Source organism: Amia ocellicauda, chromosome 18 (genome assembly GCF_036373705.1).
Source record: "Amia ocellicauda isolate fAmiCal2 chromosome 18, fAmiCal2.hap1, whole genome shotgun sequence".
NCBI classification, from domain to species: domain Eukaryota; kingdom Metazoa; phylum Chordata; class Actinopteri; order Amiiformes; family Amiidae; genus Amia; species Amia ocellicauda.
In genome coordinates, this window is record NC_089867.1 from 24,995,421 (window position 1) to 25,010,919 (window position 15,499).

General features: G+C 49.2%; 1 protein-coding gene across 1 annotated transcript; it reads left to right on the forward strand.

Moving 5' to 3' along the window:
- Positions 1-12,966, forward strand: vamp3 (vesicle-associated membrane protein 3 (cellubrevin)). The gene is made up of 5 exons (XM_066690669.1): positions 1-157; positions 5,684-5,771; positions 10,097-10,255; positions 11,176-11,227; positions 11,544-12,966. Coding segments are annotated over exons 1-5 (321 nt in total). The 5' UTR covers positions 1-155; the 3' UTR covers positions 11,564-12,966.
- The last annotated feature ends 2,533 nt before the right edge of the window (positions 12,967-15,499 follow it).

A 15,499-nucleotide genomic window follows, 5' to 3' on the forward strand; every position in this document is an offset into this window, starting at 1 on the left:
GCGGGGATTGTGCAGATCTGCGCAGAAGTGCACAGCCCATTGCTGCCAGTGTAACCGGGTGCGCTGTCTCTTTAAATCCTCCAGCGGGCAGAAAGTTAGTGACACCGGCTGACTCCGCCGCAGCGCCCGGACTTCCCGCTTCAGGACCCGCAGACATGTAAGTAATAAACCTGCGCGTCCGAGCCCGGTGCCTCCGCGCCGAGCACAGGACCGGCTTAGCGCGGATCCGGTTATTAGTCTCGGGTTTAAAAAGTGAAAAACGCCCTTTGGACGAGTCCGGCCGATAGGGCGTCTCTGGAGTGCGGAGCTCCGGGAAACAGCGCGGCCGGGCCGGGCCGGTAGGCCCTCTTTCAGCCCTGAACACGGGCTTGCGTCGCTCGGGTGATCACTGAAGCACAACAGGAGCCGCAGCCCCCGGCTCGCTGGGGGTAAATTACCCTTTCTGGCCCAGTTTGGGTGCTTGATCTGAGGGAGAGAGAGGGCTGTGCTCCGCCGTGCAGCTGCGGTTAAGACGTCGGTGACGCAGAGCCGCGGAGTGTCGCCGGCGGAGGCCGGCTGTGCGCCGCGGTTTCTCCACTGCGTGAGCAGAGCAGACGTGCCTGAGCTCAACGCAAATACACAACACGTCCCACAGTCTGCTGCCTAAAGGGCTCTCTGTAAATGCAGGTGATTTGTGCGTTTACATCATTTTTTCCGCCCGTTATGGACGGGTTAGACTCAGGATCACAGATATGTCTGATTGCATGATGGCCATAGTGTTGGGGGTTTAACAGGCCGACCTCTTCCTCGGATGATCAACATATGTTAATAGTGAAAGGAGACTTTGGGGAATTTCCTGACCTGTATCCTAATATTGACACTCCTTCCCACAAACAGGCACAAGAGGGTAGCTACAGTAGCGGGGCAGTGAGATGATTGGTCCCGGGTCCCTTTAATGTTGGAGCAGGTCAGGTTCGGGCAGGAGATCCCAGAGCACAGACAACTGGACGGCAGGGAAAACCTCCTGTGTGTTGTGTAGTACAAAGTCCTCTCTCCCTCAGCATCTCTGTGACCTTGGCACTGGGGATACGAAACTGTCCAAGATCACGCAGTCTTCATTTGCAGCCTGTTTGACTGTGCAATGACCTTGCAGTACCTCTCTAGAGCGCAGTTAACGTACAGATCACGGTTCCCGTTCTGCAGGGCCAAAGTCACTGGTGCGAGAAGCAGAAAAACACGATCCCAGAACTGAGATACAGAAGGAGTTCAGGAGAGAGGAACGTTTCGTGGATAGTTCTGTAATTTGGCGGAACATTCCCACGTGCTTCTCTTTCAAAGTCCCGCACAGGAGACTGGCGCAGTTCCTCAAACGCAGGCGGCCAAACTAAACCAGGTTTTGTGGGAAACTGTACGAGAGGCAAAGATCATTGTGAGCATCTTTGACAACATGTTTGAAGTCACAGACGTTTCTCTGCGTGATGACGAGCTGCTTGACTCGGCCGGCTTCGTGACTTGGCTGCGTCTTGCGCACTCCATGAAGCCATCTGCGGGTCTTTCGAAAATGAAATGCTCTTTTATCCAAGCTGCGTTACACAACTCTTCTCTGATCTCGACACCGTGATTACACTGCAGGGAAATCCGCTAGAACGACATATTCACAGCGAGCACAGCGAACGCTTCATCTGATTGGAAAGCGAGCCTTCTGGTTCCTGTGTGGGAATAGCGCATAATTCATAATTTAAATTGACTTTGGTGTGGTGGTCAGTTGAATGCTAGAGAGACCCGTTGCCAACCCTGTTTCAGCAGCGAGTGTGGAGCAATGTTCGTTATGTGGGTGGCTGCACCACAACCGTCTCAGGCTGCAGGCCGACTTAGTAAAGTGATTATTGAGTTTGAGTAGTTTTAGACCAGGAGCACGCATGTTGATTCTAGTCAGACTTTGTTCAGATTAATACTTCAGTTGTAGTTGATGGGTGATAAGGGCCCGACGCCCTGGAAGTAACGCTAATAAAAGAGCAATTCACAGTTGTTCTACAGCAGAATGAGTCAGCCAAGACTTTATCATTTGCCAGGAGAAATGGCGGAAATTAATTTGCAATCACTTTAGGATCGTTACAGTGGGTCTAATGCTCTTCCTACATGTGTAAGTCGCAGCTCGGAGGGTGTTTTTTGTGTTTTGTTGACAGACCTGAGATTGGGACAGAGCTAATGTTTGTGTGTGATTGTCTGGCTTTGGCCTGGAAGGATGTTACGTCATGAACCGACGGCACTTTTGTGTCCTACACCCTGATTGGAGAGCCCCACCCAGTCTGTATTGGCCACAGGAATAATACGAGACCGATCTCCTAATGGTTCAGCCAAACTCGGGCCGCTGTGACTTGACCTCGCACAGATGGACACTTCCAGTGACCCAGCTTAGCGCTGGGACTCGTGACACTGGAGCCAGGTTGTGCCACCCTATCCCACGCTATAAACATGGGTTTCACTTCTTTGCCGACCATTCTGAGATCGGTGCGTCGTTTCCTAAATAAGTCTGCTAATTGGATGAAATTGTACCTGGATAAAACCAACGAGACTTTAAAACCTGATCCACTTAAGAGAACCTTTGACGGCAATTCCGTTCCTCGGCCTTGGTACGAAAGCCACTGTATACGAGAACGGTTGTATTGTAGTGCATTGTAAACTCATTAGGGCTAAATCTACTCGGAATGCTATTAGACTTCTAATTTAATATCATCTTGTCATGATACTTATCGATATTGGGAATTAATTTATTTGTGGCTTTCCAGTAATGTAAGGTTTAAGAGCCTGTTTAAGAATGGCAGTAAAGCAGGCGGTCGGTCTGTTCCAGGTAGGCCAGTTTCATTAGAGCAGAAAGGAGATTGCCGATATGCCAGGCCTCAGAGGAAATGGGGAAAATCTCTACACTAGACATAGTTTAAGTGTATCCATAATTTCACCCTAAAACTCTCTCGGCTTTTCTATCTCTTTTTGTTTTGGATTTGTTTAGTTTCTTAAAACAATCACTGTGTTTGCTGGGCTTCCCATAAACTTAAAACCACACAATGAAACTCACTTGCCCTAAAGGGAAGTTGCTAATTGGCTTTTCTCCGCAAACGAATCTCATTGTTTGTCTGAGCTGTGAGCACCGAAGGGGGATGTGCTCAAACGATTGCCTTGATGTTCAGTTTCGCTGTAGAGACGCCATGATTACAGAAGTGCTGCAAGATTAAATATTTACCTGCCTGTGACCCGCAGGATTGTGGGATAATGGTGGAAGTGAGTGACCACAACAGTCATTGACAAAAAGTGTCAAACGCAACGTTACATGGCTTATAAAGCAAGATACACAAAAATTGTAGCTACGCACAGATTTAGAAATGAAAATAATATATTTTATCATCTAAAATATAGGCCTTCTAATTAAAAACAATCTCTTAGCTACTAATGTTATCTTCTATAACTGACAAATTCCATTATAATTCAGTTAAGATCTTATTTCTATTAATCTGTTTATTGATTTTGCTTGAATTGAATGGTAAATATATATTTCCTCGCAATCAACAGGTAGTTATACTATAAAATGTCAAAAACAGAGGTGAAAGGCATGATGGGAGAGTGTCATGTGACCACAACGCGTCCTTCACGAAGAGACCCGAGATCTAACACGCCTATTAAAATTTGCTGTGTGATGGGTTGAGACTGTGGTAACAATCTGCTTAGATTTGACTTTTTAAATTGTGTAGTAAAAGAGTTGGTTATTTATACAATTCTATACTTAAATTAAAACCCCTACTGTTTAAAATAATTAAAAGGCTCTGATTTTGTTCAATTAAGAGTTCAATTAAGTCATTGAGGGCCTGTCCTCTGCACACGGTGCTGTTCGCTGCTGCGTCATCCTGTCCTGGGATGAACCGTGTCAGGACGGGGAGAACATCCGGTTTGGCACTTCTGGACGGGAGGCTCTGCTTTCCCAGCGTGACCTCATTGTGTCAAGGCCCTTCTGGATGCTGAGCTGAGGGTGTGGGGTTTTGCTCGCTGCCGGATTGTGGGCCAGCAGGGCACGCTGGACATTGTCTGCCGGTCCGCAGGGGGGAGAACCATCCAGCTCTTTAAACCCAGATTGTTATCCTGCAACAACTGAGCCTTGGCCTGGCTTCCAGCTAGGCGATGCTGGAGGAAATGGCTGATTGGAGAGTTTTTGTTGCTCGGGTGTGACTGGGCTCGGTCTCCTGTGAGGGGTGTGAGAGAACGGACTGCATTGTGCTGCCAGATCTCCAGGTCACAGTGCAGCGCAGAGAGAGCGCTTCATGTGAGGAGCAGGGAGGGCTGGGGAGGTCAGCACTGAAGGCCGACAGTGATTTGAACATCCCAGTGTCTTCTGGGTGACGTTAGCGGTGTTATTTAAACGGCTCTCGAGACAAACAATGTACAAAGATTTGCAAAGTAAATGTAAAGTACACGTCTCTAGTCTTAATTCGGGTCAGTCAGCTGCGATCCTTGGCAGCTGGATCAGCCCCTGAAAATGTAGCCGATCACTGAGTAAGTAGACGTATTTCTTAAGGCGGAAAGTGGGAGATGCTTAGGCAATGATGGGTGTGGATGCCTTGCACTACAGCGGAGAGAGAGAGCCTCCAGGCTGCGGGGTTTCTAATCCCGTCTCCTCTCACCGCTTTCCCTCCCACTGCATTGCGATAAACACACGTATCGTCTGCAAACCGAGCCTGTGCTTTCCACGAACATGATAAGCACCTGCCGCTGACGGGAGGTTTTGACTTTCTGTCCACATACTTGGTCGAGTTAAGTAACTGAGCTCTGAGGCGGAGGAAAATCCCAAGGACCCTCCACCCCTCGAGGGCTGCAGTCCCTGGTGGAGACGGAGGGTGAGGATTGTGTGAGTCTCCTGTGCCCTCTTATGGACATTCTAGGTATTGCCAGTTGTAATTCCAGCTGTTTCAGCAGCTGCAGGAATGTTTTAGTTTGTGTTCCCACAGTTGTATCACTGTGTGTTGTTGTGATTAATAATGCGCCCCACAGGAGATTCCCGTGCAAGTGGCAGCCATCCATACGGGCTGCTGGGTATCCAGAGTCTTATGTAGAGCATAATAAGCAATTCCTTTTTTCGATTAGATTCCCATTCCAGCAGAACTTCATGTGATTGGGAACGGGTCTGAGAAAGGAAAGTGGAACTGAGCCCAACCCTGACCAAGAGTATAGTTCACCTCCCTGCTTTCTCTTGCCGTCGGCTCCACTGGGTGCATAGCTGGCAGTGGGATGCTTAAAAAGTCACCAATAATGCAGCGTATCTTCCATTTATGTGCTTCTACACCCCGCTCCATCGACACTGATCGCTCTGACAGCGGTTGGCATACAATCGACTTATGTAGGAAGTTTATCCACAGCATCTTGACTAGTTCGGCACTTCAGAGACCCGTCAACGGACATTTATATGTGCCTGGGAGTAAGCTCACTGTCCTGCACACATGCCAATATAAAAACATCTTTCCCTGCTCTGACTGAGTGACCGAAGCCTGTGACCCTTTCCCCACTCGAGGGGGTCTACATGGACAGCTGTGCTGAGCTGAGCTTGCTGCCATGTTCCCGCCCAGAGGAGGCGATGATCGTGAAGCTATGCTGTGATGGGATTGGGGAGGGTGTTGCAGTGAACTCTGTCTGACTGTGTCGTGCTCTGATTGGTTGACAGGGCCGCCCCGGCTCCAGAAGGCTCTGGCCCCTCCACCGTGGCAGGGGGTAACCGCAGGCTGCAGCACACGCAGGCGCAGGTGGATGAGGTAAGCGATTCTGGAATACGACTGTCTAACTGAGCACTTCCTGGTTGGAGCCACTCGCTAGTACAGACACACACACACACTTCTGACGCACATCCAGAAAATGAAACTACCCTTCAGTGCGTAAGGGTCTCATGGCACCAGTCTCAAGGGATCCGTACATCTACAGCATCTCACACACATGACCTCGTGATAGAGTCATATGCTCTGAAAAGAGTCCCATCACAATAAGGTGGGGGGGGGGGCAACCCCGGTCCCGGAGAGCCACAGTTGTGTAGTTTCACAGGTCTCTCCAAATCATCGGTCCCTGGAAACCTCGAACACGGGGACATTTTGACAAATTACGCTCAATTAGTACAAGTACAAGCGCTTGAATAATTTGGACGAGACGGAGGTCAGAAGGCACTTTGGCTCTCAAGGGCCAGGGCTGGCCTCCCCTGCAGTACAGCACAGTAACCCTACGTTCACACTGCCCAGTTGCTCAGTCGCTGGCGCTGCCCTGCACTGTGTCACACTGCCCGCTCGCAGGGGGCGGGTCTTAATTTTAAACTAGCCAGTAGAAAAGAGAAGGCACTTCAATATGCAGAGCACATCTGCCTCCCATTGGTTGTCGCCGAACTCCGTCACTGCGCGCTCGCTGCTAATTAGCATAAAGTTGCACATGCTCAACTCTCCAGTGTCGCTGTCGCCAGGAGATTTTGTGTCCGAGCTGAGCCACGCCCCCTGTCGCCGGGATTCGCGGCTCTCGTTGGAAATGAATGGGAGCGAGTCGCTCTGTCGCGCTAGCGGGCGGGCAGGCAGTCTGAACGCAGCTTTAGAGTCCTGGAAGTGGGAAGAGCGATTACAGAACAATTCAATCAACATGGTCATAAATACAAACCTTGTCATGATTTCAAGATGCACAAGACCACACATTTCTGAAATCTTACTCTCGCTGTACTCTGAGCAGCTCCTCATTTATTTTTTGACTTTGCTGGCGTAACTCGTATGACTGCAGCCGGCTATATTTAACCGCCAGGTCTTATGGGTGCATAATACAAGAGGTTGTCATCCTTCCTGAGTTGCGCTGGAGAGATCCTTTGCACCGGACGCCTCTTCAAAATTATTTATGAACGTGAGTGAGTCGTCTCTCTATTGAGCCTGTGGGTCTGAGTGGTGCCGGTCAGTGCCGTCTTCTATAAAGAAGTGATAACTGACGGAGGACAGAAATCTTTATCCTATTACTGTTGATAAAATCTTAACCGCTGACCTCTGCTACGTATTCCAAGAAACGACTGTCACGCTTCACAGTAACAAGCATACAAATGTGTACTTGTCTGAAGAAAGAAGGCAAAAGCTTAAGCAGTCTGCTCTTTAAAACATGGCTGACGTCTCAGGATTGATGTAGCACAGGCATTGTAGAGTTTTCTGTTCACGCAATCATTTTTGTTGACAGGGCATTTTGTGATCTGGCTCGAGAAATGACACAAGCTTCTCGCCATCTCGGCATTCAGCCAGGTCATGTTTTCAGACTGAGTTTTGCCACATTTTCTATGTGCATATCCTTGCGTGGATGTGTGTCTGAGCCCCACATTCTCCGTTTGAGATCCTGCCCTAGTCGTGGCAACATCGTTCCTGTGCTAAGCTCTGCTTTTCACATGATGGTCTCACTCTTTGGTAAAATACACACAAACAGTGCTTATTTCCTGCTCCCCAAATTGACATGGCAAATTGTGAGCGAAAGTATGCGGGATGCTGGGAAGTATTATCCATGTGACGGAGAACAACACCCTCATTCCCTAATTCTTGTATCTGCGTTTTTTGTTCCAAAACAAATCTCGCTGGATACCGTGCAATTGAAAGGGTGCAACAACACCACCAATGAATAAGGGCATCTGCTAAGAGACATCATCATTACCTCTAATAACCTCTAAGATGACAGTCAAAAATTGGAATTTCCTCCATAAATTCTGTAAATATTTGCGTCGCATGCATATGGATGGTATCATTTGAAAGGAAATCGCTTGAATTTCCTTTAGATATGATTATAACATAGTTTGGAGCCCTCACTCGCACAGCCCTTTGTGATGTCTCTGGTTTGGTCCTGGGGAGTCTGCCTGCCATATCAGCACAGATTGCCAAATTGCCAAACGGCTCCACAGCCACAAAATCTTGGCAGAAATGGACATGCAGAGTCACTGCCATGTGGATACCACACCCCCGATCAGCGCCTTCCCTACAATAACAAACAAACCGGTACTGTTTCATAACAAACCCTCAGTACTACAAATATCACAGCATTGTGAATATCTTAGGAGAAGTGTTCTGTTATTAACTGGCCTGTGTTATTATTTTAACAACACAGATATATATTTGTATCACTACTACTATTATTACGGAAGATTGACTGTGTATCCTAAATGTCAGCCCACATTATTTATCTTAAAAGGAAAATAAATGTTTTACTTCACACACATACATGACCAGAGAAAATATTACGCAAATCATGTTACTATAATAACGCAAAGCTATACAAGTCATCGTATACATGTCCCTTGTGCACGTGTCTGTTTAAAACCAGCACAGTCTTTTCACCAGATCTATCATAAGTAGTGTGTTACTGCAGGGGGACATGTTGTTGCTTCATTGGTTTGGGTTTATTGTGCATTTGACATAAAAGAAACTAAAAACTTAAATCATCCTGCTACACTTTCAAAGTTGTGCTTGTCTGATTGAATTTGTGACTCTGCTGCACACGGGAATCATTTAAACAGATTCTAAGAAAAGCAAACGCACACACACACACACAGGCGTGCAGCCTGTGGGCCTGCTGTCGGCCCCGGACACTAAACACGCAGAGCGCAGATCCGCAGCTCGGGAGCTCTGTGCTTTGGTCTGCACAAGAATCTGACTAGGCAGCATTTCACACTCCCAGGAGAGGGGAAGTTTCAGTTGAGTTTCAAATCAGCTTCCTGTTGCCTCCTGTCTTTGTTGTCGAAAGAGATCTGGTGTCCACAGTGTCCGGTCTCGGCCGGTACCCCGTGAGGTCGTGCTCTCGTACGGTTTGCCCCGCACCCCTGGGTCTGGGCCTGGTTCTGCCCCCGGGCTCGGGAACGCGCCTGTGGTTTCAGCGGCAGCAGCTGTCTGAGGCGCAGCTCACGTGTCCCCCCGGTGCCTGCCACGGCCACCCGCCCCCCCCGGCCGGGGGAAGGTGAAGCTCATAGGCTCCCTGCCTCCTGGTTATGTAACCGTGGAGACGCTTACATAACCCCGCATGGGAGAGCACGATGCCCCCCCCCCGCCTCTTAAAGGGGCGGCGCTCAGCACGGCCTTCTGAGAGAGAGCAGAGTCTGTGGGTATTGGGAACAGATTGCGTGTGTAGACATCTGAGTCACCCTGCTGGAGCCTCGTCACAGGGCTGCGGCTGTGTGTGTTTACACTGAGACACCGGTACACACAGGCATTGTACACATACACAAGCACAGATACACACAGGCGTTCTACACATGAGCACACAGAGGCAGGATACACACATACACACACACACAGGCATTATACACATGTACACATACAGACAGGTACACACAGGCATTATACACATACACACACAGACCCAGACGCGCGTGCACACACAAATATACACACAGGCATTATGCACATGCACACAGACACACAAATACACACAGACACAGGCATTATACACACACAAATACACACAGACAGACACAAGCACTTCATAGCCTTATGCAACTTTCCATAAATCGGTATAAAGATCAGCTGATTTCACTAGGAGCCCTCATCCTGGTAGAGTAGTGTGCTCGGCTCGCTTGTTGAAGTTCTTCCGGCTGAGGCTCCCGTTCACAGAGCCAGTCCACGGTGCCTTGTACTGACCACACTGCGCTCTCATGCCCCTGTGTGTCGCTCTCGGATGCTCTCGAGTGGTCCCGTCACACTTGCACCGCCTGCAGATTGGATTACTGTAATGCCCTGCGCTCCTGAACAAGTTCACAAGGATGTTGCTCGAATTTAAAGCCTTCAGTTTCCTCCCGGCTCCCCTGACCACGAGTGACATCGAAGAGCTGAGTAGAAACCATGTTACTGTCACTTTGCACAGCATTGGAACGACACATTCCCGTCTCACAGCACTCGGACTCATTGTGTGTCGAGCATCCAGACGATAGTGAACACGTTTCTGCTGACTGGCCTCTGTGGTCTCCTGGTCCCGAGAGACCAGATTGGGACACTTTAGGGATGAGATACCCAGAGCTCCCCGTGACAGTAAGGGTTATAACGTTCATTCTAATATTCATATTCACGCCGTGTGTGTGTGTCTCTCTCTCTCCTCTCAGGTGGTGGACATCATGCGCGTCAACGTGGACAAGGTCTTGGAGCGAGACCAGAAGCTGTCGGAGCTGGACGACCGGGCCGACGCGCTGCAGGCCGGAGCCTCCCAGTTCGAGACCAGCGCCGCCAAACTCAAGAGGAAGTTCTGGTGGAAGAACTGCAAGGTATGACACCCAGACCCCCCGCCCCCAACAGCCTTGTGTTTAAACTGCATAACTGATCAGATAATTTCTGCTCTCCCGATGAAGATTAAACAATCTAGGGAGTCAAGAAAAATGTACAAAAAACCTTCAGCCTGGACTCATGGAGCGTGGGGTGGACTTGTCATTAGTCTGGTGGGAAGCGCAGCCCTGATGCGTGTGGCGGTCGATTCTCGGGGGGAGTTCAGCTGTAATTGCGCGGCAGCCTTAGTGCGCTGGCTTGTCTGAGGAGCACAATGCAGTCGGCACCGTTATAACACAGGGGCGTTCAGCCCTGGAGCTCCCTCCTCTCCACCCGTTTCCCCTCGGCATTTCAGCCCTGCTCCTCACGCTCCCCTCACGTCTAGCTCTCCCTTCATAGAGAAGCCACAGGAAGTGAACCTCGGTGTGTAAGGGTCCCGAAAAAGAACCATTTTGGATGGTTTCTTGTTATTCTCTCCTTTTGTAATTGCTCGTTAAAGCCCCTCTGTTCCCGAAACACTAATTGTTGAGCGACGTGTCTTGCCTCAACGCCAAAGACCCTTCTAGCCGATCCCAGGGTGGCAGGATCCCTGGCCTCCGTAGCCGCTTCATCACAGCCAGTGGCGCAGTCCTGGCTTTCCCCCCTGCCGGCCCGGCCTCCAGCTGTTAGCCCCCCCCCGTGTCGCACTGTCCCGTCTCTGTGAGCGCCTCGTTGAAAACCCTGTCCATTTGTCACGAGTTCAGGTATTTTTGTATTGTTTCTAATCCCGGGCAGAATCTCGGTATTGATTAAAATTGTTTTTTAAAGAGTTCTTTCCCAGGGAATGTGTGTCCGTATTATCCTCCACCCCCCACCATCACAGCGTGGTGTTGTCTGACTTCCTCCCAGAGTAACCGCGTTGTCTTTGTTCTGTCACCCTCAGATGTGGGCGATTTTAATAGCAGTTGTTTTGATCATCATCATCATCATCATCGGTAAGTACCCACCCTGCTCCTACACATTTCTTTTATTTTCTCTTTTATTATTGAGTACCTCAGCCACACGTTCCCTGGTCTCCAATATAAGAGACACAAACTCTGAACTTTTAGGCACACCATTTTAAAATACTCTCTCGCTGGCCTCCATTACACTCTTTGAGCAACTGTTGTAGGAAGGTCTGTGGTCTTTCAAATCAAAGATCTGCCTGAGAGGCCGAGTAGACCTGGGAGCCCCTCGCCGGTGGGTTGGGGATCCCGCTGGCGGCCCTGTCTGCCTGTCTCGTGCTCTAACCCTGCTCTCCTCTGTGCACAGTCTGGAGCGTGTCGCCATAGAGCGGGGGAGAGGAGAGGAATAAAGGTGCCGAAGCGGAGAGGAGGAGGAGACGCCCGCATGCCGGTGGCACCAATTTAACCTGCTGATTCCACAGCTCCTGTTTAGGTTGTTGTAAAATATACTGAACTGGTGGTGTTGTGTTTTTTTTGTTTTGTTTCTTTTTAATGATGATTGTGACTGGACAAGTGGTCTACCATTCAAACGATACTCTGGTCTGTTTCAAACAGTGCCTGTAATTGTTCAACTTTTCCTTTAATTGAAAAGCCGACCGAGAGAGTCTCTGCCTCCTCCTGCCGAACGCATTATCACTCCGTTCAGGCCGAGCCGAGCTCAGATTCACTCCAGAGAAACGACACCCAGCACTCGGCAAGAGCATAGACCCGACCTGCGTGCCTAATCTCAATACATCGTTATGTAGGGTTGAGACTACAAGTGCCTGTTCATATTTGTGAATTCCAGCGAAGCATTACCAAATCTATAATTAGTGTGTTTTTTAACGTGTGCAAGCCTTCTCTTTGTTGTGATTTTTAAGCGAATATCTCCCTCCCGGTCTATTGACAGACTGTATTACGAATATGTGTGTGTAAAAGCCAAGTATTTATAATCACTAGAAGCTAAATTGAACCGGCTTGTTAATTTTGATAGATAGTGCAATCGCTCTATATTGGGTTCCGCTTGGGAACAACCGACCAGTTGCATTGTGGGTGGTCCCAAACTCTGGAGTGAGCTTGATTCGCATCGGTCCCAAGGGAGCTGCCAAATATCACCGCCAGTTGCCAAGTAATCCAGGGTGCCTTTTACACCGCGTTGCCTCAAGCGAGGAGAGGGCCAATCCAGAGACTGTCATCAGCTTAGTGTCCCTCGTTTCACTCCGCAGCAGCCATGTGCGTGTCTGCAGTGTGTAATGCACTCCACGCCCCCGCAGCTCCTCCAGTGATTTGAAAGTGAAGCCACGCCCCGATTGCTTTAATGCGGGCTCTCGTTTGTTTTAAGCTGATGCTAATCATGTGGTTTTCCGCTGATGCAGAGCTGGGTTCGGCTTTGTGTAAATCTGCATTCGCTGGATACTGAACTTACGCTTTTGGTTTAGTTCTCACTGCGCTTAATTACAGCGACACCTGAAGCTCAATATATATGTGTATAATCTCAGTCTCTGGAGCGGTCAGTCTGTCTCTGTCTGTCTGTGTGCCTGTCGTTCCCGATGCAGAAAGTGCCAAATCCCCCCCCCCGCACACGCACAAACACACCCCTGTTCACTGTTCAACAAGCCCGGCCCTGGTCCATCACCGGAATGTGTTGTGCATTACAAACAAGTGCAATTAATAGATATTGTCGCCTTTAAACACTTAACTCCTTTAAGGTTGCTTATATTGTTGTCGCTTAATAAAATGATTCAAACTTTCCTCGTGGCCCTTGTCTGTTATTGGTCTGCGTTTGTTCACCAGGCTTCCTGAGTGTGTGATGAACTGTGTGCCGGTGGGCCCTGTGTGCGTCCATCGGAGGGGGGCAGAAATCCCAGTGGAACCACGTTTCGCACAGAGGTTTGCTTTGGCAACAAGGGGTTACTGTGCAAGGCCTGCCAGTTGTCCCCGAGTACAGTTAATCCTGGGCGTGGGGAGGATGGGCCGGGCTGTGATTTGCTTTGCAGTCATCGTCTGCCTGCCTGCATCGCTCTGCGTTGTCGTCAGCAGCAGCGTTACGTCGCCGCTCCTGGCCCTGAACTTTACTGTAAAGCGATTTAATCTGCGTCACGGCGCTTGGGCCCGACACCCCTGTGTGCGACCGCATGCACCAGGCCCGAGGACGGCTTCTCTGCAGAGCTGACTGTTGGTAGGAAAGTACGACACCGCCCACAGTGGAAAAATGCTACTGGGCATATATAAGTATTTGCGGCTGTGCAGGAAATGATCTCCTTATTTTCCGACAGTTGCTCTGAAAGTCTGAAGCTGCACACCCAGAACGACAGGCCAGGCACAAAACATAGAGCGCAGGCTTTCTGTAGAGGAGGCAGTGTGCATTCAGAATACTCTCACGATATTATAGACTTCACAAAGGATATCACAATGTTTAAACCTCTGTCAAGGTCTCAATGTTTTGGCTTCAGTTCTGATTTTCATCCCCCGTCAGTCGTTTTCAGGAGCAGATATTTTCTGAAATAAGAAAGCCCAAGAAAACTGCTAATAATCTGTCTGTCAGGAACAAAACTAACAGCATCTGGAGGAAATTTCACATTTGTTACATTCCTCAACCTGTGGCAGATCTCCCCAGAACCCAATTTGCAACAAAATACATATTACAACGGTTACATTAAAGTAGTGTAATACACAACCTTAATACAGTCGCAACGCTACAATCAAGCAATCAGGAACACTTTTACAACAGTTACCCCTGGGCAATGCAAAAACACCTCACTCCAATTCTACTAATATAACTAACCGGCTGCCCCATTCCCAGACCAGCACAGCCAGGCCTGGATCCTAAATGAGCTGTAAATGTCTCCCTCCAGAAGATATCGCACTTGCCCTCAGCATGAGGCCTGTTGCATCACAGGCCCTGAGCGGCAGCGTGTGATTGGTGCGGTCCGGCGCTTCGGGGCATGTTGTGTGTTGTGCCCCTCCCCCCCGAGCTGCGTTAGTGACTGTGGCTGTATTGCATAACGCCGTTCACCGGCTGTAGTACACTGAAGATCACGTCATATTACAGGAGCAGGTTCACTGCCAGGGGATTTGCTTTCTTGAAATATGTATTTGCCTACTCGCATGTATAAGGCCACTGTGTCACTCATCCATCATATAAAGGTCTTTTTGAGGGTTAATATTATTTAAGTATTTAAGTTTAGAGTGTCGTGTGGGACTCATGAGGCAGAAAGCTGGTGTCTCTTCCCCGGCCGAGAGACTTGTTTGTATGTCTATACATCATCCAAAGCCGAGGGTCTGGATCTGAGAGAGCACACAGGAAACAGTGCCGGGATCGGGCCCAGATGGTTCTCAGTGGCAAGTGTGTTATGTAAGATTCCAGGAGGCGTGATGTTTTGGTTCTCCATCAGCATAAAAGCCATGTGAAGAACGTGTGAATGAATGTGCTCCCTCTCCACTGTGAGTGCATCTCAATAATGCAATCAATCAACATGCTAAAATGGTAATAGAGTTAACAGCCTGTATGCAATCAGGGGGACATGAAGGACTGTAGAGTGAAGTGCGTTTGTAGTAATGGCTGTGAAGCTGAAATCTGAAATTCAGATCAGACTTAAAGAGCTTGCCCTGGGATTGGGAACCCTTTGTTTACCTTCTCTTCTAGTGCGTGTTCACTGACACCTCTACAAACAACTCCCCCAGTTTATAGTCCGTGTTTGATGGGAAATATAATGTTGAGGTTTAGTCGTAGTGCACTTGTTTTCAGAAGGAATCAGACTTACTATCCTGAGGGCTCAGGAAGATGCAGTCAGAGCTCAGCAGGGTGATGATCTGACACTACTGCTCAGTTGCCATATTTACTATGCAAGAGAAGATTTGTTACAAAATTAAACTGCCAACTCGATCCCCTTTATGAGTCTCAACCCCCTCTTCTCGTCTCGTTTCATTTCAATATGTTAGAAAAGTGCTGTTTAAAATGAATGCTTGGTGCACTACCATTTAAAGCGCAAATGCATCTGCTAAAACAACGCGCTCAGTGGACAGGACTCCCACTGACAGACGCTGCCCGTCTTTCACCTCCTGAACTAGTTTCTGTCTTTCTTCCCCTCCTCTCTGCACAAACCCTACGACATCGGCCCCCGCTGCGCCTGCGCACTGGCCGTGTGTGTCTCCTCTCCTGCCGTTGTGTAACATGGACATACACGTGAGTTTTGCTGACGCGGGGAGACACGCCCCCTTGTCGGCCTCCCGGCCAATGGGAGCGGCCCTGGCGGACGCGCCGGGCCAATGGGAGGCGGCGGG